General features: G+C 36.9%; 1 protein-coding gene across 8 annotated transcripts in view; it reads left to right on the top strand.

Annotated features, from left to right (window-relative positions):
• ZC3H11A (zinc finger CCCH-type containing 11A) overlaps positions 1-21,410 on the top strand; it is a 45,568-nt gene that overhangs the window by 9,434 nt on the left and 14,724 nt on the right. For 6 of the 8 annotated variants that reach the window (XM_028168005.2, XM_028168010.2, XM_028168006.2 and 3 more), the window contains 8 exons: positions 2,329-2,527; positions 3,649-3,768; positions 10,118-10,241; positions 12,105-12,308; positions 12,431-12,547; positions 12,804-12,884; positions 14,105-14,215; positions 15,373-15,435. In XM_028168005.2, the coding sequence (XP_028023806.1) occupies positions 2,474-2,527; positions 3,649-3,768; positions 10,118-10,241; positions 12,105-12,308; positions 12,431-12,547; positions 12,804-12,884; positions 14,105-14,215; positions 15,373-15,435 (874 nt within the window). In that variant the 5' untranslated portion in view covers positions 2,329-2,473. Of the gene's footprint in view, positions 1-2,328; positions 2,528-3,648; positions 3,769-10,117; positions 10,242-12,104; positions 12,309-12,430; positions 12,548-12,803; positions 12,885-14,104; positions 14,216-15,372; positions 15,436-21,410 lie in introns of those variants that run through there. The other 2 variants (XR_009007527.1, XR_003623922.2) reach the window with 1 other exon arrangement.

Below are 21,410 nucleotides of genomic sequence, written 5' to 3' on the forward strand. Positions count from 1 at the left end.
CCCCCTTTATCCTATTAATGTAATGAATTTCCCAGTATTAAACCATTCTTTGTCCTGGAATAAACCTTCTTTGATCATGTTCTTTTTTTTTTTTTAATTTATTTTATTTATTTTTGGCTGCATTGGGTCTTTGTTGCCATGTGCGGGCTTCTCATTGCGGTGGCTTCTCTTGCTGCGGAGCATAGGCTCTAGGCGAGCGGGCTTCAGTAGTTGTGGCTCATGGGCTCTAGAGCGCAGGCTCAGTAGTTGTAGCGCACGGGCTTAGTTGTTCTGCGGCATGTGGGATCTTCCCGGACCAGGGCTTGAACCTGTGTCCCCTGCATTGGCAGGTGGATTCTTAACCACTGCGCCACCAGGGAAGCCCCTTTGATCATGTTCTGTTACTCTTTCTATATTCTGTGGTTCACTTTGCTTTATTTAGGATTTATCAGCTATGTCATAAATCAGATACCCCAAGTAGTTGTTTTAAAAAGCAATGAACTAGTGCCTTTTCATTGTTTTGTTCTTTTTCTACTATTATTTATTTTTTCTAAATTTTTTTTTTTCTGAAGTTAGACTGCTTCCTTCAGTAATTTTTAAAAGAATTACAAGGGCCGTAACTACTGCTAACATTTTGGTCTATGTTCTTCTAGACTTCTTCCTGCTACTCATCTTCACCAGCATTTGGTGGTATGTTTTTGGATTTTAGCTGAAGGAATTTGCAGTTCCCTGTGATGTTGAGTATCTTTTCATATGCTTGTTTGTCATCTGTATGTTTTCTTTGGTGAGGTGTCTGTTTCGATCTTTTGTCCACTTCTTCCAGGAGTGTTTATTGAAAAGACTATCCTTTCTCCACTGAAATTGCCTTGCTCCTTTGTCAAAGTTTAGTTGGCTATATTTGTAATCTGTGTTAGTTTCCTAGGACTTCCATAACAAAGTACCACAAACTGGGTGTCTTAAAGCAACAGAAATTTATTATCTCACAGTTATGGAGTCCAGAAGTCTGAAAAGGTGTTGGCAGGGTCATGCTCTCTCTGAAACCTGTAGGGAAATGATCCTTCCTTGCTTCTTCTAGCTTCTGGTGTTTGCTGGCAGTCCGTGTCATTCCTTGGCTTATAGATGCATCGGTTTTTGAACATTTAGGTTTCTAGGTGGTTTTTCATTGTTAGAAGAAGATGGTGATGAACTTTCTTATGCACTATTATTTTGCATATTTGTTGAATATTAATCTCAGGATAAATTCTAGAAGTGGAATCGGAAGTCATAGGGTATGTACATTTTGAAGGTATGTTTAGTAACATAACTCTTCTAACCTTGGTTGCTGACTTAAAGGCTGGTTTTTGTCATGGCCTGCTGTTCTTGGATTAGGAATTGTTAGTGGGAAATATGAAGGAATTTGATTCAGCTGATTTCAAATTGTAGATCAATGTTTCTGTTGTTGTTGTTGTTGTTTCTGGCCGCATCTCTCAGCATGCGGAACTTCCCTGACCAGGGATTGACTGCACGCCCCATGCAGTGGAAGCACAGAGTCTTAACCGCTGGACCACCAGGGAAGTCCCTAGATCAGTGTTTCTGAAACCCGATCTTCTGATGTAGGAGTTTGTAGAAACCCCTTCCAAATTCTGGCCTGTGCTCTTGTCATGTATTTTTACTTCTCTAGAAGCTTTCTTTCTTGAACCCTTTAGTGCGGGGGGCCAGGGTATGGCAGGGACTGAGGCGGGAGGGAATATTGGTCATTTTGCATAAGCACTATTTTATGGGTCAAGCCCTGAGAACTTCTTTTGCTCCTTGTTTGCAATTGGTGTGCAGCTCTTTGTCCATCTTAATTATTAGCTAGCTCTACAGATATTTCAGGGGTAATTGTTTCACCAATTTTTCTAGTGAGTTTTTCCACATACTTACAATTATATACTTTTGAAATAACAAAAATGCTTGTGAAAATTTTGGAACTTCTGTTAGATGAAAAAAAATCTGGTTTGTCAGAAATGTAGATTTAGCAAATTATCTTGTGTAAAATAATCCAAGTCCTATTAATAATCTAAACTGCAGGTCATTTATTGAGTGTGCAGTGCTTACCTAATTTATGCTGAAGCACCATAGAGAGTGCAAAAGAAAGAAGCATGGCTATTCTTAACAAAACTTTTACATTGTAGATGAGAATGTACAGCATTCACATCAGAATAAAATGTGAATCAGTTTTCATAAGGCTTTGTTATAGGCAATACAGACATATTAATACAATTAAAAGTTGGTTTTAACAATGTGTGATCTCATTGGTCAAGGTGATTTGGAGGAGAAAGTTGGAAGAATTTACCTGAAATACTTTTGTTCATTGTCTTCTCATTTTAGGATTACATTTAAAAGACAATTTCTATGATTGAGTTGTCTTTTGGAAGATTAAGCCCATTTCAAGAGGACGTGGAGCTGGTCCTCGCCTTGAGGAAGCAGTGGCTTGTTTTCAAGAAGCCACTTCTCATCTGAGGATCTACTCAGCATGCCTAATCAAGGAGAAGACTGCTATTTTTTTTTCTATTCTACATGTACTAAAGTAAGAATTGGCATCTCTAAATCATTTCTTTCTATGATTTCCCTAATAAAATTGGATAAGATTTTCCCAATATACCAAGTTGTCTTTATGTTTTGCTCAGCTCTCTATTATCTGCTGTCAGTTTTTTAGTAAAGGGTAGCATGCCTAAGGGAATTCATTCTTCATCATTTTTTTCTCTTCATTTTATGTTCTCCATATTCTCCAAAAATAAAAAGGTTCATAGCATTTAAACATCATTCAGTGTTCTTCTAGCTGTAATTAATCTGTTCGGGGTGCTTTTGGAATTAGGAGCACTTTTACTGTGGCTGGCCAACTTTGCTTTTATTTACTTTGTGTTAAATGAATGGGTAGGTTGTATTGTACTTGTAGAAATTGTCGTGGGTTGAATTTGACTTCTTGATTCAGATTTCCTGCTGAATACTAAAGCCACTCTTCTAAATAAGCTTTTGCAGCTTTATTGCTTTTTCTTTGTCAGAGCTTCCTGTTTTTCAGCTTGATTCTTCTATAGCTCCATTTAGATCTGTCTGCTATTTTCTGTTGTTCCTTTATGACTAATTCTATACTTGTATATTTTTTTCAAAAATTTTTCTTAAATCATATTGGTGCTATGTTTTAAATTGTCAGTTTTGAGCAAAGCTTTGATTTTATATAGCAAGTTGCACAACAGTAGCATTTTGTTTCAGATATTAACATTGTATGAAATACATAGTGAAGTATGGAATTATACTTAAATTCTAATCTATTAACTTACTTTATAATTTTCCATTAAAAGCTAGTTACACAAGTCAGGATGTATGAAATGGTTTTGAAGATTAACAGTAAAATATATTTTTAAAGAGTACCTAATACTCCCACTTGTCTTTTTCAGCCCCATCTCTCAGCTTGTGTCATTCATGTTGTCAGATCAGATATAGGATGCTGTCAAGAAATAGGTTTTAGGAAATTAAAAATTTGTTGACCTCAGATTGTTCGTGTCATCTCATCTCAGTTGTTTTCTACTTTACCTGTCTCTCCTTACTCATTTGTGTTTGTCTAGATACCAAGAAATGTACAGTGAACATTTTGCCTGGCGTCTAGTTTGGTACCACAGTTCTTTTCTGTATTATTCTCTTTGTTTACAGGGTGACAGCTGTCCATTCCGCCACTGTGAAGCTGCATTAGGCAATGAAACTGTTTGCACATTATGGCAGGAAGGGCGCTGTTTTCGACAGGTGTGCAGGTTTCGGCACATGGAGATTGATGTAAGTTTTCAGTTTGTATTATAGTAAGTAGTCTTGTGTCCTGATGGGCCAATAAAAAAATATGGGGGTAAAAAACAGCATTTCATATAACATGTGGGTTAAATTTTTTTAATGACCTAGTGAAATTGCTCTCATTAAAATGTTCACTTAATATCTAGATGTTATATGGTATGAATTGGTATCGTATTTCTTAAAGGTAGTTTGGTAATCTGTCCAAAGTGTAAAAGTTATATATGTATATTTGGGGAATATTTGTATGTTTATTTTAAAGCAATCTGAACTTAGAGAAAAGTTGCAAGTACAGTATTATAAAACTTTCTTCTAAGCCATTTAGGGGTAAATTACTGACATTTCCTATCACTTCCAAATACTTTCATGACTGTTTCCTACAAACAAGAAAGATACTCTCTTACTTAACTGTGATACAACCATCAAAATTAGAATATTAACATATATGTATTATTTTCATTGAATCCTCAGATCCCATTCAAGTTTTGCCATTATACTAGTGATGTCCTTTATTGCAGTAGGAGTGAGTCCAGAATCAAGTGTTGCATATAGTTGCCATAACTCTTCAGTCTCCTTCTGTCTAGAACAGTTAGTCTTTTCTTGCCTTTCATTGGCCTTGACATTTTTGGTAGTTTTAGGACAGTTATTCTGTAGAGTGTTCCTCAATTTGGGTTTATCTGATATTTTCTCATTACTAAATTCAGATCATGTATATTTGGCAGGAATATCACAGAGGTGTTATTCTTCTCATTGCTTACCATTGGGTGGCATACAATTTTAATTATCCCATTACTGGTGTTGTTAACTTTGATCACTTCATTAAGGTGGTATCCACCAGATTGCTTCACTATAAAGTTTTCCTTTTTGTATTTAGTAAGTATTTTGTGGAGAGGAACTTGGAGACCTTGTAATTATCCCATTCCTCATCAAATTCTCAAGGTTTTTTTTCTAGCTTTTTATGTGTGAACTCATGGTTTCCTGTTTCATTCAATGTGTTATATGTCACTACTATCATTTTTTATCCTCAGGTTGACTCAATTTGGGCCAGTAAGAGACCTTAAAGCTGGTTTTTGTGTCTTTTTGATGTTTCCATCATTCTTTGAACATGTCTTCACTTTGTGGCCTAACAAGATTATCCAGGTTCATCTGGTACTTTTCCTCCTCCAGTTGTGGAATCAGCCATTTCTGCAAGGAGCCTTGGTTCCTTCTAGTGTAACTGCTCCTGGAGTGTCACTGCTTCCAGGCATGCAGTGGACAGAACAGAGGAATATATAAATGTATATACATACATTTATATCATTGTTTATTACTTTACGTATTGAAAATCATGAGTTCACATAGATGCTTCCAATTTACCAACACTACAGGGCTTTGTCTAGTCTTCTTATTCATACTTGTAACTCTCTTCTCCAAAACTTGATTTCCATTGTTCTTAATCTTATTGATCAGTCCCCTAGTAATGTAAACTAGACAGTGTATCACAGCCTATTTCTTCCTCTCAGGCTCTGATGTCACATGAGGCTGCTCCTGCACAGGACGTCTTTCTCACCTTGTTTCGATTCTGACATCCTGTACCAGGGCAGGCCTCCCACCTTGCTCCACTGTGAGGACTCCTTCCTCACCCTGCTCCGGACCTCTCTTCCCCACCATGGATGCCTTTTTCACATCCTTGGGCTTTGATACTCTGTGTTGGGCAGCCCTCCCATGTGAGATGCTTGTTTTCCTCACCCTGCTCATTCTCTGACTGTACCAGGACCCACTCAGAAGAGCCTGCCTTCCTCACCCCACTTGATCTTTGATGCCCATTCTAGGCTGACACTCCATGAGTATACCCTCCTCACCCTACATTAGGATCCCTTCTGCATAAAAGCCTTGCTCACCCTTCTCAGGCGCCAACCTTGTGCCAGGCCATCCTCCTACACAAATGCCTTACTAACCCTGACACCCTATGCCGGTTCCACCTTGTCACGTGGATACCTTCCTCATCTCAGTCAACCTCCAACACCTTGCTCTGGGCCACTTGCCCTTCCCTCTCCCAACACGAATGCCTTCCTCTCTCAGCTTCACCTAATGACTTTGGACTGAATTGTTTGAGAGGGGGTGGGGAAAGAAGAAAGAGACTAAATATGCAATTTGTATGCCTGTGGTTATATAAATAACTACTCCATTCTGGTTTCAGATTTATGGTCTCTCAACTACATGCTATGCTGTCTTCCAAATAGGGAATTCACTAAATACATTCAGAAAAAGAAATACTCTGGAACTTTCGAAAAATCATGTTGTAACATTGTGAGCAGAGTGTAAACTGGCACAACTCCTAGGAAAGGTGTGTCAGTCTCTAAGAACATCTGCATTTGGAGATTTTCTAAAAAACTCATGGGACTTGGCATATGGTTTATTCATGGCTAAGATTTATTACAGTGATATAGTAAGGATACACTGATCATAAAAGAAAAAAACACAGAGTCTGGAGGAATCCATGTGTGGGTTTCTTTTATTATCTTTCCCTCCCATAAGGGGTCACAAAGAACATACACTTCCCCCAGTGGTGAAAATGCAGCAACATGTGTGGGGTGTTTTTGCCCAGGGAAGCCCATTAGAACAGCATCCAAATTTTTTTATTAGGGCTGGTCACATAGGCACCCTCTACCTAACACATACCAAAACTCTAGTCTCCTAGAAGGATGTCAGGTGTTCAGTATAAGCCATATTGTTTGCATGAACAGTCTAGGCACAGTGATCAGTTAACTGACCAGGAGCATTCTAAGAGCCAATTTCCCACATGCCAGAAAAGGGCCAGCCTTACAAGCAGGCTATCTGAGGACTGCAGGCTTAGGGCTACTCTGTTAACTCTTTTTTGCACAGAGGCTTGTTTGGCTGCATCTTTCAAAACTACTAACTGCCTGTACCTTTGTCTCATCTGTACTCATGTGCAAAATGAGATCTATGCCGAATTACTCATTGTAACATAATTTGTAATATGTAAAGTGTATGAAGCAACCGAACCTTCATTTAAAATAAATTTTATTACATTCATACAGTGGAGTGCTGGGCAGCTGTTACCAGAAAATTTTAAAGGGATACTACTTATTTATTTATATGAAAAGATCAGGCTATAGTGTCACTGAAAAAGCAAAGGACAGAATAAAGTGTGTAATATACTACCATTTGTGTTAAAAAAAAAAAGATAAGGAAAAGAATTTATTTTTCACTCGTATATGCATTTTAAATATCTCTGGAAGTGTAAAGGAGAAACCTAACAACAATGACTATAGGGGAGGGGAGACAGGATTGGTAAGGAGTCGTTTTACTGTATACCCCCCTTTCTAGATGCATCGACTTTCATTATTCATGGGTTCCATATTTGCAAATTTGTATATATGCTAAGATTTATTTATAACCCCAAAATCAGTACAGATGTCCTCTTCATGATCTATTTAGTGCCATGTTTGCATTTTTGTGCTTTTTGTTTGTGATTTTGCTGTTTTAAATGGTCCCCAAGTGTAATGCTGAAGTGCTGTATGTAATGTCCCTAAGTGCAAGAAAGCTCTTACGTGCCTTGTGTAGAAAACACGAGTGTTTGATAAGCTTCATTCAGGTGTGAGTTACAGCGCTATTGACCTTGAGTTCAGTGTTAATGAATCAATGATATTTATTTATTTATTAAAATTTTATTTATTTTTGGCTGCATTGGGTCTTCGTTGCTGTGCACAGGCTTTCTCTAGTTGCAGCGAGTGGGGGCTACTCTTCATTGCAGTGTGTGGGCTTCTCATTGTGGTGGCTTCTCGTTGTGGAGCACTGGCTCTAGGCACACAGGCTTCAGTAGTTGCGGCACACAGGCCCTGGAGTGCGCAGGCTTCAGTAGTTGTGGTGTGCGGGCTCTAGGGCATGCGGGCTTCAGTAGTTGTGGCACATGGGCTTAGTTGCTCCGCAGCATGTGGGATCTTCCCAGACCAGGGATTGAACCTGTGTCCCCTACATTGGCAGGCGGATTCTTAACCACTGCGCCACCAGGGAAGTCCCCAATGATATTTATTAAATAAGGTGTCTTTAAACACAGACACACATAAAACAAGATTATGTATTGATCACTTGATGAAAATGTGACCAGGAGCTTTCAGGAACCCAACTCTGTTTCCTTGAGCAGAATGGTTCAGTATTTGCTAATTAAATAATGTGAGCATTAACTGTATATCTTTGGACCATGTGCTATGTTACTATTAAAAAGTTAAAGGAGTAATCATATAGGAGAATGTTACTATGGAGGATGTGTTGCTAAGTGAAAATGTACAGAATTATATGGAACAACTTTCTTTTAAGTGTGAATCAATACATTCTACAGGTTTTTGTTTTTGTTTTTTAAGAAAAAGAATTCTGTACCAAAATAAGTGACTCTCACTGGGTAATGGCCTAACAGGCATTAATTTTATTTTCCAAGTCATCTTCATTGCTTATGTATTACTTTTTATTTTGAAACAAAATTCAGTAAAAGTATTAAACAGATCAAATAACTGTCATGTGACTCCTGTATAAAGAGGATGCTCTCACAGTAGTCATCCAGTAATTTGAAGATTGCTTTCAGGAAAGAAGTAAAAACTTAAGCAAACACAAATCCAGGAGTAAGGAAGATTGGCATTAGATTCTGCCTCAAGGAGTAATAGAATAATTGTTGTTATTCTAAAAAACAATGGTATCTATTATACCTACCTTTTAAGTGTAACGGGAGACTAATAAATACTATCCAGTTTTTTCAGAGGCAAAGTTATTTGCTATACTTTTTTAAAATATGCGGCAGTAAGTGCAGGACATAAATTTTTTACATAGTTTTTACCCAGTCACCTTTCAGAGATGTTGAGCTAATTTATATTTTCATTATCAGTATGTGGGACTCCATGATTCTTCCATATCCCTACCAACACAGTGTATTATCAAATTATCAATCTCCCAATATAGTAGATATTGGGATCTTCACCCTTTTTGATACATTTAAGGATCTTTTTGTAATGGTCATTTTTCCTCTGTTTCTTTCCTCCATATTTAAACATTTCTGAAGTAGTGCTTCTGTTCTTTCCCGGAAATTTAATCCTTAGGCTGCTTATTATGAGAGATCCAGCATAATCAGGTTATTAATCAGAATTTAGTTGCTTTTCAGAAGCGCTTATCACGTCTTTTTTTTTCTTTTTCTTTATTGAACTATTTGTTAAAGTATATATAGAAATGTGTACATATCATAATCTTACAAGTTGAAGAATTTTCACAAAGTGAATATACTTACTAGACCAGCACCCTGATCAAGAAATAGAACATTTATAACACTCTGTCTTCCCCCTTTATCTCTTCATTGTCACTCACCACACCCCCAAAACTAATCACCGTCTTGACTACTCTGCAATAGAGGAGTTTGCCTGTTTTGGTCTTTACATAAATGGAATCATACAGTATGTGGTCTTTTGTGTCTGGCTTCTTTCGTTCTACACCCATGGTGTTAAGTTTATTCCCTCTCATTACTGGATAGCATTGTATTTTATGAATATAGTACAATGTATTTATCCATTCTAGTGTTGATGTACATTTGGTTTGTTTCCATTTTGGAGCTGTTACAAATAGTGTTCTTTGAATATTCTTTATATACATCTAATGTGTATATTAGAACTTATGTATGTATTTCTCTTGGACATATATCCTGTTATCCAGCAAATCATTCTAGATTTACCGGTATTCTTGTTTTTCTTGTTCCCCTTTATAAGAGCGAGGTAGCTTGGGAAGGAAAAATACCATCCTAGTGTGTTACATGAACCTTTAGAAGTCACGAATGGGAAGAATTTTTCCAAGTCTTGAACTCTCAGCTTCAAATAATAACTGCAGTTTATTGAGTCTTTTCTGTGTGCTAAGTGCTTCATGTGCATTATTTCATTTAATTCTCCTGAGAAACTAATTAATAGCTACTGTTACTCCCATTTTATAGCTGAGGAAAGTGAGACTAAGAGGTATTAAATTATTTGACATCACACGGTCAATAAGTAACATAATAGAGATTCTGACTCTTTGATTCCATAATCTTACCTACTATATTACCGTGCTTTTCTAAATTAAATGTAGACATTTAGGAGTTCAAGGATGAGGGCAAGGAGGAAAGAATAGCAGACTACTTCCCTGCTCCTTTCATCTCTCTGTCATGCTAGAATATGTTACTTTCAGCAACCCTTCTTCCTCATACTCAAAATCATTTCACATGCCTCAGATTTTTTAACCTTGTATGAACTTTGTCCAGAAAACATGACCAAATTAATACAGGTCACACTGTTTTTTATTTGAAAACAATGTGTTTTTCCTCTTACAGAAAAAACGCAGTGAGATTCCTTGTTATTGGGAAAATCAGCCAGTGGGATGTCAGAAACTAAACTGTGCTTTTCATCACAACAGAGGACGTTTTGTTGATGGCCTTTTCCTACCTCCAAGCAAAAGTGAGATTCGTTTCAATTTTAAAAGAATAGGTACTATATAATGAATACCTACATGCACAATGTACAGAGTACTTTATAAACATTGCCTTCTTTTAGTCTTGTGAGAGAGCAGTATTATTTTCACTTCACAGGTGAGGGAACTGAACTTTATTAAGGTTAAATGACTTGTACACAGTCATAAGCCAATAAAATAGCAGTCACAATTAAAACTTTGTTGCCAAAATCCATGCTGCTTCACAAGTGTTTCTTGCCAAGATAGTTTAGATTACTATGGCTTATTACCTCATTTCCCATTTTCTTACCATATCTATAGAGATTTTCAAAAGAAACTTGATTCTCCAGGCCAGGGGTGTTGGCAAGTCTGGTCTTCCACCTGTTTTGTAAAATAAAGATTTATTGAAATGAAGCCCTGCCCATTTGTTTATATATTTTCTGTGGCCAGATTTTGTGCTACTGCTTCAGAGTTGAGTAGTTGAGACAAGATCTACAAGGCCTAAAATATTTACTATATACCTCTTTACAGAAAAACATTTGCTAACCCTGCCCCTGCTCTAGGGTGTAATCTAAAATGAAACTTACACTCTGCCAAAAGCTAGTATTTATTTCTAAAGTCCTTTTATAGTGATTTCCTAGTGGAGTGATCAGCCATTTAAAAGCCACATCTGCTATGTGATTAAAATTTAATGGATATATATTTTTATCTCTATTTAAGGGGAAAAAAGGCTCACTCCTTTCTGGTTTAATTCAGAAGTATTGCCCGCTATCTCTTTAAAAAGCTGCTTGATCAAAAAGCCTAGGATTTCAGTATTAAAATTTAATGTCTAGAATTTGTAAATAGTTACTGTGCATCTAGCTTCCTGTTTATTCTCTGTTTTGAGCACCCACTTTGAGTGTGTTTACGTGCAGTGAATAGTTATTAGCTGAAAGCCACATTTTCCCTCCCTGGGAGTTTAAAACCTAATTGGGAAAATGGGGAAATTAAAAATTAGATTAAAATTTTAATTAAAAGACATAAATTAAAAGGACATAATGCTCAAAGAAAATCACCAAACTTAGGTGGTTGGAGATTTTTTTTTTTTTTAAACATCTTTATTGGAGTATAATTGCTTTACAACGGTGTGTTAGTTTCTGCTTTATAACAAAGTGAATCAGCTATACATATGCATATATACCCATATCTCCTCCCTCTTTCGTCTCCCTCCCACCCTCCGTATCCCACCCCTCTAGGTGGTCACAAAGCACCAAGCTGATCTCCCTGTGCTATGCAGCTGCTTCCCACTAGCTATCTGTTTTACATTTGGTAGTGTATATATGTCAGTGTTACTCTCTCACTTCGTCCCAGCTTACCCTTCCCCCTCCCCGTGTCCTCAAGTCCATTCTTTACGTCTATGTGTTTATTCCTGTCCTGCCCCTAGGTTCATCAGAACCATTTTTTTTTTTAGATTCTATGTATATGTGTTAGCATATGGTATTTGTTTTTCTCTTTCTGACTTCACTCTGTATGACAGACTCTAGGTCCATCCACCTCACTACCAATAACTCAATTTCGTTCCTTTTTATGGTTGAGTAATATTCCATTGTATATATGTACCATATCTTCTTTATCCATTCATCTGTCGATGGACACTTAGATTGCTTCCATGTCCTGACTATTGTAAATAGAGCTGCAATGACCATTGTGGTACATGACTCTTTTTGAATTATGGTTTTCTCAGGGTATTTGCCCAGTAGTGGGATTGCTGGGATATATGGTAGCTACATTTTTAGTTTTTTAAAGAACCTCAATACTGTTCTGTTGGAGATTTTTGATGAATTGGGACTGTATCTTCTATTTTTAATTTATGACTAACTTTGTATGTCTAGCTGTGTTGCCCACTGTGCCTGAGTCACCAGAAGAGGAAGTGAAGGCTGGCCAGCTCACAGTTCAGCAGAACAAATTATCTGTCCAGTCTAATCCCTCTCCTCAACTGCGAAGTGTTATGAAAGTGGAAAGTTCAGAAAATGTTCCTAGCCCTACACATCCACCAGTGGTAATCAATGCTGCAGATGATGATGAAGATGATGATGGTAAGCTTTAGCTCTTTCTTTAAGGCAAGTAAATGATCAGGGTAACTTAGTGAATTAGAATCAGACTTGAAGCTCTAGACCTGTTTTTAATTGGAAATTTGCCTTAAATTTTGATAATATAGATCAGTTTTCTGAGGAAGGTGATGAAACCAAAACACCTACCCTGCAACCGACTCCTGAAGTTCATAATGGATTACGAGTGGCTTCTGCCCGGAAACCTGGGGTCAATTTAAAACAAGGTAAGAAGAGGCTATATTGATGCTGGTTCCTGCTCATAAATCTTACAGCACTGTTGAGTGAGCCCAGACTCTTTTAAATACCTTTGAAATTTAGTTCATGATTACCACCACCTCCACCTTCCTTGCGCCCATTATACACACACACACACAATTTCTCTTATTCATTGAACAAACATTTGAATGCCAGCTGTGTACAAATAAAATGCAAAGGTGAAATGGTGCTGGTTCCTCATGTGGTTGCTATTTGCATTCCTAGGTGAATGTTTGAATTTTGGGATAAAAACTCTTGAAGAAATTAAATCAAAGAAAATGAAGGAAAAATCAAAGAAGCAAGGTGGTGAGTTATCAGGAGTTTTGACATGGAGGATTTTTTTTTTTAATAAATAAATTAATTTATTGATTTGGTTCCCCCGGGTGTCAGTTGTAGCAGGCGGGTTCCTTAGTTGCGGCATGCATGTGGGATCTAGTTCCCTGACCAGGGATGGAACCCAGGCCCCCTGCGTTGGGAGCATGGAGTCTTAACCACTGGACCACCAGGGAAATCCTGACACGGAGTATTGAATGTTGCTAGAGACGAATAGAAAGGACACTTCTGCAGCAATGAAGACCCAACACAGCCAAAAAAAAAAGATACTTCTGATAATAAGGACACTTGACACCAACCAAATGAGCAAATAGATTTTGATTTTTGTGGCTTCTTTGAAGTAAAACACAGTCTTATTTAAATCACAGTTGCTTTTTTAACCCATTGCAGCTGTTTCAGTCTCTAACTGTTCAGAGTTAGGCATGTACAATGAAGAACCTGAAAGAACTTGTTTATTTTGAGAAATATAACTCTAAAGAATAGCATATAAGCTTTTTTTTTTTGAACGCATTGCATGGCTTGCGGGATCTTAATTCCCCAACCAGGTATTGAACCCGTGCCCCCTGGAGTGGAAGCATGGAGTCCTGACCGCTGGACCGCCAGGGAATTCCCTAAACTATTATTTAAAAGAGGAAAAAGTTTATTTTTTAGTAGGTGAATTCTTCCTCAAGAGGTGCTAGGATTTTCTTCTGGTGCTTGCCTTAGCCTGGTTGATCTGTATTTCCAACCCTAAAAATTATATAGTGTGAAATGTATTTAGAGAGAATCAAATGGTTGGTTCTAAGTGCCTTCTTGCTAAAGATTGTTCCGTAGCAACTTTGGAGTTGTGTTTTGCAGATGATTGAATATAGATGGAAAATATTGAATTGACACACTTAATAGCTGATGTGCTTCTGAGGTTAAGTTTAGAATAATGTTAGCCTTCCTAGTAAATAAAAGTACATTGAGTGCCTGAGTCACTCAAAACAGTTTTATATTTTACTTTCACATTGTGCCAAAGGCAGATAAAAAATAAGATTATCTCCCCTTTCCCTACTCCATTTCACTGTAGGCAAACAGGAACAGAAAAACTGATTGACTTGTAGTCCAGTGGTCTGTGTTGGATTTACCTGGTCTCAAAAACATAATTTCTTGACTTCTGATAGCTTTATTTTCCATAAATTATTTACTGTTCTTTGACTCTCTATATTTAGAAGGTTCTTCGGGAGTTTCCAGTCTTTTACTTCAACCACAGCCCATTCCAGGTCCTGAAAAAGAGAATGTCCGGACTGTGGTGAGGACAGTAACTCTGTCCAACAAACAAGGTGAGGTATAGGTAGGTCTTAAGAGGTGTCAGCCTACTACTTTTAAATGACTGGGAGAGCAAAATGCTTGGGTTGGGTATACTGGTGGATTTGCAGGGAGACTTCAGTATGTTGATTGGATAGAACGATGAAAAATTAGTGCATTTGACCCTACTGTTTAAAAAGATGAAATTCTTAATCATGCAGCTCTCACATTATGTATTGTATTTGATTTTTACATATACTGTTTATTTTATCCAACAAATTTATTGACTGTCCATTGTAAGTAAAGAACTGTAATAGGGGCTTCCCTGGTGGCGCAGTGGTTGAGAATCTGCCTGCTAATGCAGGGGACACGGGTTCGAGCCCTGGTCTGGGAAGATCCCACATGCCACGGAGCAGCTGGGCCCGTGAGCCACAATTGCTGAGCCTGCACGTCTGGAGCCTGTGCCCCGCGACGGGAGGGGCCGCGATAGAGAAAGGCCCGCGCACCGCGATGAAGAGCGGTCCCCGCACCGCGATGAAGAGTGGCCCCCGCTTGCCGCAACTGGAGAAAGCCCTCGCACGAACCGAAGACCCAACACAGCCAAAAATAAATAAATAAATAAATAAATAAATAAAAAAAAAAAAAAAAAAAAAAAAAAAAAAAAAAAAAGAACTGTAATAAACCTTTTAAGTTAAAGAAAAATGTAAAAGTCTTTTCCCTTAGTAGTTTTAAATCTGGTAAGGAATATGACACAAGTAATTGTAGTATGCAGATACATTAAAATGTGCCATTCAGACAACAAAGAATCAGAGGAAAGAGATCTCACTTCTTGCTGGGGTGATCAAGGAACGTTATATAGGAGTAAAGTATGATTTCATTTAACATATGGAAGTGCACAAGCAAAGGTATAGTTGGGTTTTATAATCCATTGGTTAGACACAGCTTGTCTTTGTGTACTTGGCTACTATTAATTAGGACTGTGCTATTGCTTCCCTTTGGGCTGTGCATTTGGTTATTTAAATTATTATTTAATAGGTTGATTTTTTTTTTCTTTTAATATGGGTAGTTTTCCTTAAGACTGAGATCTGATTTCCAAGAGACTGTAACATCAGAGCATACTTTGTACCCATTAGTATTACTGAATATGGAAAAATTGGCTAATGGTAGAGAAATTCTGTTTTTGCCATTTTAGGAGAAGAACCTTTGGTAAGATTGAGTCTAACCGAGAGACTGGGGAGACGAAAATTTTCAGGAGGTGAGATAAGTTTTGAGCATATCCTTTGTTTTCTGCTTGTTTGTGCATTACATATCTCCTCCAAAATTCTCTTTATACAAATGCTCTGTCAATATTGATATTAACTCCCTTGTATTTCTGGCTGAAAGCATGTATAAAATCTCTTCATGTTTTTGACATGTGCGAAGTTATACAAATTTATAGTGTTTTAATTAGATTATGGCCAACTTTTTAGAAGGTACTCGGTTTAAAAAAGAGTAAAGAATATCTCTGTTTCTATGGATAAATTGAAATTTGAGCTTTTAGAGGGAAAACAAAGTGTCCAGTGAATATAAATTCAGTCCTTGAATTTATTAGTGCTATTTTATACTTAGGGAAGTATTTTACCATGTAACTGAATTATTGTATACTGACCCTAGTGTATCTGTCTCAAAATAATTATTTTGAAAATCTTATCTGACTTCAGAGGTTCCTTCATACTCCTTTAAAATGTGCTTATTTTTTTTTTTTTAGTCTTTTATTTTTTTTTATTTTTTTTTCCACACACACACACTGTATTTTATTTTTACAAGAGATAAATAGACTGACACCAAGCATTGTACATGGATGACCACAACAAAAGCAACAATGATTGCAATTACCAAACATGAAACACACTCATACTATGTCATAATATTGACATTCAGTCCAGTAATCCTCCACTGTAACAGCTCCTTTACTTTGCAGCGAAAATTGATTTGTATATTCTTTGCCTCTGAGTCCTTGTGGGATTTTTTTTTTTTAATTCAGACAGAAAGTCACAAAAATTATACTCATCCTCATCAGTTCACTCAGTCCCATGTAATTAATTTTTTTTTTTTCATCTTGATCTTTTGTTAGCACTTTTATGAGTTCATCAGTTTTTTATTAGAGTTCTGAAAATGCTTATTCATTCAATTCAGCAGTACCGTCAGTTACCAGAGACCTGTACTTGTCAGAGTCTTTTCCATGAATTTCTTGAAGATGAAACCCTTTTATAGGACCATATTTGCAAAATCATCAGAGTACACCCAGAACTGTCTGTAAATGACAAAAGACTTAAAAATGACCATGGTTAAAGATTGGATGAAAGTTCATAATAATGCAGTTGACAAGAAAATTAGTTATTTCTGAGATACACATTTTAAAGTAATAACTAGGATTATTACTTATAACATTATACCAGAATATATAAGATTTTTAGAAGTTTCCTGTAATGTCTGAAACATTTATATTAACATATTTCCATACAAATACAAATATAAGATTTTTAGAAATTTCATGTAATGTCTGAAACATTTATATTAACATATTTCCATACAAATAACCCAATGAAAGTTTAGTATTAGTTGTTTTGTTTGTTTTTTTATACTGCAGGTTCTTATTAGCCATCAGTTTTATACACATCAGTGTATACATGTCAATCCCGATCGCCCAATTCAGCACACCACCATCCCCACCTCACCGCAGTTTTCCCCCCTTGGTGTCCATATGTCCATTCTCTACATCTGTGTCTCAACTTCTGCCCTGCAAACTGGCTCATCTGTACCATTTTTCTAGGTTCCACATACATGCATTAATATACGATATTTGTTTTTCTCTTTCTGACTTACTTCACTCTGTATGACAGTCTCTAGATCCATCCACGTCTCAACAAATGACTCAATTTCGTTCCTTTTTATGGCTGAGTAATATTCCATTGTATATATGTACCACAACTTCTTTATCCATTCGTCTGTTGATGGGCATTTAGGTTGCTTCCATGACCTGGCTATTGTAAATAGTGCTGCAATGAACATTCGGGTGCATGTGTCTTTTTGAATTATGGTTTTCTCTGGGTATATGGCCAGTAGTGGGATTGCTGGGTCATATGGTAATTCTATTTTTAGTTTTTTAAGGAACCTCCATATTGTTCTCCATAGTGGCTGTATCAATTTACATTCCCACCAACAGTGCAAGAGGGTTCCCTTTTCTCCACACCCTCTCCAGCATTTGTTGTTTGTAGATTTTCTGATGATGCCCATTCTAACAGGAGTGAGGTGATACCTCATTGTAGTTTTGATTTGCATTTCTCTAATAATTAGTGATGTTGAGCATCTTTTCATGTGCTTCGTGGCCGTCTGTATGTCTTCTTTGGAGAAATGTCTATTTAGGTCTTCTGCCCATTTTTGGATTGGGGTGTTTGTTTCTTTGATATTGAGCTGAATGAGCTGTTTATATATTTTGGAGGTTAATCCTTTGTCCGTTGATTCATTTGCAAATATTTTCTCCCATTCTGAGGGTTGTCTTTTCGTCTTGTTTATGGTTTCCTTTGCTGTGCAAAAGCTTTGAAGTTTCATTAGGTCCCACTTGTTTATTTTTGTTTTTATTTCCATTACTCTAGGAGGTGGATCAAAAAAGATCTTGCTGTGATTTATGTCAAAGAGTGTTCTTCCTATGTTTTCCTCTAAGAGTTTTATAGTGTCCAGTCTTATATTTAGGTCTCTAATCCATTTTGAGTTTATTTTTGTGTATGGTGTTAGGGAGTATTCTAATTTCATTCTTTTACATGTAGCTGTCCAGTTTTCCCAGCACCACTTATTGAAGAGACTGTCTTTTCTCCATTGTATATCTTTGCCTCCTTTGTCATAGATTAGTTGACCATAGGTGCGTGGGTTAATCTCTGGGCTTTCTATCTTGTTCCATTGATCTATGTTTCTGTTTTTGTGCCAGTACCATATTGTCTTGATTACTGTAGCTTTGTAGTATAGTCTGAAGTCAGGGAGTCTGATTCCTGCAGCTCCATTTTTTTGCCTCAAGACTGCTTTGGCTATTCGGGGTCTTTTGTGTCTCCATACAAATTTTAAGATGATTTGTTCTAGCTCCGTAAAAAATGCCATTGGTAATTTGATAGGGATTGCATTGAATCTGTAGATTGCTTTGGGTAGTATACTCATTTTCACAATGTTGATTCTTCCAATCCAAGAACATGGTATATCTCTCCATCTGTTGGTATCATCTTTAATTTCTTTCATCAATGTCTTATAGTTTTCTGCATACAGGTCTTTTGTCTCCCTAGGTAGGTTTATTCCTAGGTATTTTATTCTTTTTGTTGCAATGGTAAATGGGAGTGTTTCCATAATTTCTCTTTCAGATTTTTCATCATTAGTGTATAGGAATGCAAGAGATTTCTGTGCATTAATTTTGTAACCTGCAACTTTACCATATTCATTAATTAGCTCTAGCAGTTTTCTGGTGGCCGTTTTAGGATTCTCTATGTATAGTATCATGTCATCCGCAAACAGTGACAGTTTTACTTCTTCTTTTCCAATTTGTATTCCTTTTATTTCTTTTTCTTCTCTGATTGCCGTGGCTAGGACTTCCAGAACTATGTTGAATAATAGTGGTGAGAGTGGACATCCTTGTCTCGTTCCTGATCTTAGAGGAAATGCTTTCAGTTTTTCACCATTGAGAATGATGTTTGCTGTGGGTTTGTCATATATGGCCTTTATTATGTTGAGGTAGGTTCCCTCTATGCCCACTTTCTGGAGAGTTTTTATCATAAATGGGTGTTGAATTTTGTCAAAAGCCTTTTCTGCATCTATTGAGATGATCATATGGTTTTTCTTCTTCAATTTGTTAATATGGTGTATCACATTGATTGATTTGCGTATATTGAAGAATCCTTGCATCCCTGGGATAAATCCCACTTGATCATGGTGTATGATCCTTTTAATGTGTTGTTGGATTCTCTTTGCTAGTATTTTGTTGAGGATTTTTGCATCTATATTCATCAGTGATATTGGTCTGTAATTTTCCTTTTTTGTAGTGTCTTTGTCTGGTTTTGGTATCAGGGTGATGGTGGCCTCATAGAATGAGTTTGGGAGTGTTCCTTCCTCTGCAATTTTTTGGAAGAGTTTGAGAAGGATGGGTGTTAGCTCTTCTCTAAATGTTTGATAGAATTCACCTGTGAAGCCATCTGGTCCTGGACTTTTGTTTGTTGGAAGATTTTTAATCACAGTTTCAATTTCATTACTTGTGATTGGTCTGTTCATATTTTCTGTTTCTTCCTGATTCAGTCTTGGAAGGTTATACCTTTCTAAGAATTTGTCCATTTCTTCCAGGTTGTCCATTTTATTGGCATAAAGTTGCTTGTAGTAGTCTCTTAGGATGTTTTGTATTTCTGCGGTGTCTGTTGTAACTTCTCCTTTTTCATTTCTGATTTTATTGATTTGAGTCCTCTCCCTCTTTTTCTTGATGAGTCTGGCTAATGGCTTATCAATTTTGTTTATCTTCTCAAAGAACCAACTTTTAGTTTTATGGATCTTTGCTATTGTTTTCTTTGTTTCTATTTCATTTATTTCTGCTCTGATCTTTATGATTTCTTTCCTTCTGCTAACTTTGGGTTTTGTTTGTTCTTCTTTCTCTAGTTTCTTTAGGTGTAAGGTTAGATTGTTTACTTGAGATTTTTCTTGTTTCTTGAGGTAGGCTTGTATAGCTATAAACTTCCCTCTTAGAACCGCTTTTGCTGCATCCCATAGGTTTTGGGTCGTCGTGTTTTCATTGTCATTTGTCTCTAGGTATTTTTTGATTTCCTCTTTGATTTCTTCAGTGATCTCTTGGTTATTTAGTAATGTATTGTTTAGCCTCCATGTGTTTGTCTTTTTTACGTTTTTTTCCCTGTAATTCATTTCTAATCTCATAGCTTTGTGGTCAGAAAAGATGCTTGATATGATTTCAATTTTCTTAAATTTACTGAGGCTTGATTTGTGACCCAAGATGTGATCTATCCTGGAGAATGTTCCGTGCGCACTTGAGAAGAACGTGTAATCTGCCGTTTTTGGATGGAATGTCCTATATATATCAAGTAAATCTATCTGGTCTATTGTGTCATTTAAAGCTTGTGTTTCCTTATTTATTTTCATTTTGGATGATCTGTCCATTGGTGTAAGTGAGGTGTTAAAGTCCCCCACTATTATTGTGTTACTGTCGATTTCCTCTTTTATAGCTGTTAGCAGTTGCCTTATGTATTGAGGTGCTCCTATGTTGGGTGCATATATATTTATAATTGTTATATCTTCTTCTTGGATTGATCCCTGGATCATTATGTAGTGTCCTTCCTTGTCTCTTGTAACATTCTTTACTTTAAAGTCTATTTTATCTGATATGAGTATAGCTACTCCAGCTTTCTTTTGATTTCCATTTGCATGGAATATCTTTTTCCATCCCCTCACTTTCAGTCTGTATGTGTCCCTAGGTCTGAAGTGGGTCTCTTGTAGACAGCATATATATGGGTCTTGTTTTTGTATCCATTCAGCCAGTCTATGTCTTTTGGTTGGGGCATTTAATCCATTCACGTTTAAGGTAATTATCGATATGTATGTACCTATGACCATTTTCTTAATTGTTTTGGGTTTCTTTTTGTAGGTCCTTTTCTTCTCTTGTGTTTCCCACTTAGAGAAGTTCCTTTAGCATTTGTTGTAGAGCTGGTTTGGTGGTGCTGAATTCTCTTAGCTTTTGCTTGTCTGTAAAGCTTTTGATTTCTCCATCAAATCTAAATGAGATCCTTGCTGGGTAGAGTAATCTTGGTTGTAGGTTCTTCCCTTTCATCACTTTAAGTATATCATGCCACTCCCTTCTGGCTTGCAGAGTTTCTGCTGAGAAATCAGCTGTTAACCTTATGGGAGTTCCCTTGTATGTTATTTGTCGTTTTTCCCTTGCTGCTTTCAGTAATTTTTCTTTGTCTTTAATTTTTGCCACTTTGATTACTATGTGTCTCGGCGTGTTTCTCCTTGGGTTTATTCTGTATGGGACTCTCTGCGCTTCCTGGACTTGGGTGGCTATTTCCTTTCCCATGTTAGGGAAGTTTTCGACTATAATCTCTTCAAATATTTTCTCTGGTCCTTTCTCTCTCTCTTCTCCTTCTGGGACCCCTATAATGCGAATGTTGTTGCGTTTAATGTTGTCCCAGAGGTCTCTTAGGCTGTCTTCATTTCTTT

Source organism: Balaenoptera acutorostrata, chromosome 1 (assembly GCF_949987535.1).
Source record: "Balaenoptera acutorostrata chromosome 1, mBalAcu1.1, whole genome shotgun sequence".
NCBI classification, from domain to species: Eukaryota; Metazoa; Chordata; class Mammalia; order Artiodactyla; family Balaenopteridae; genus Balaenoptera; species Balaenoptera acutorostrata.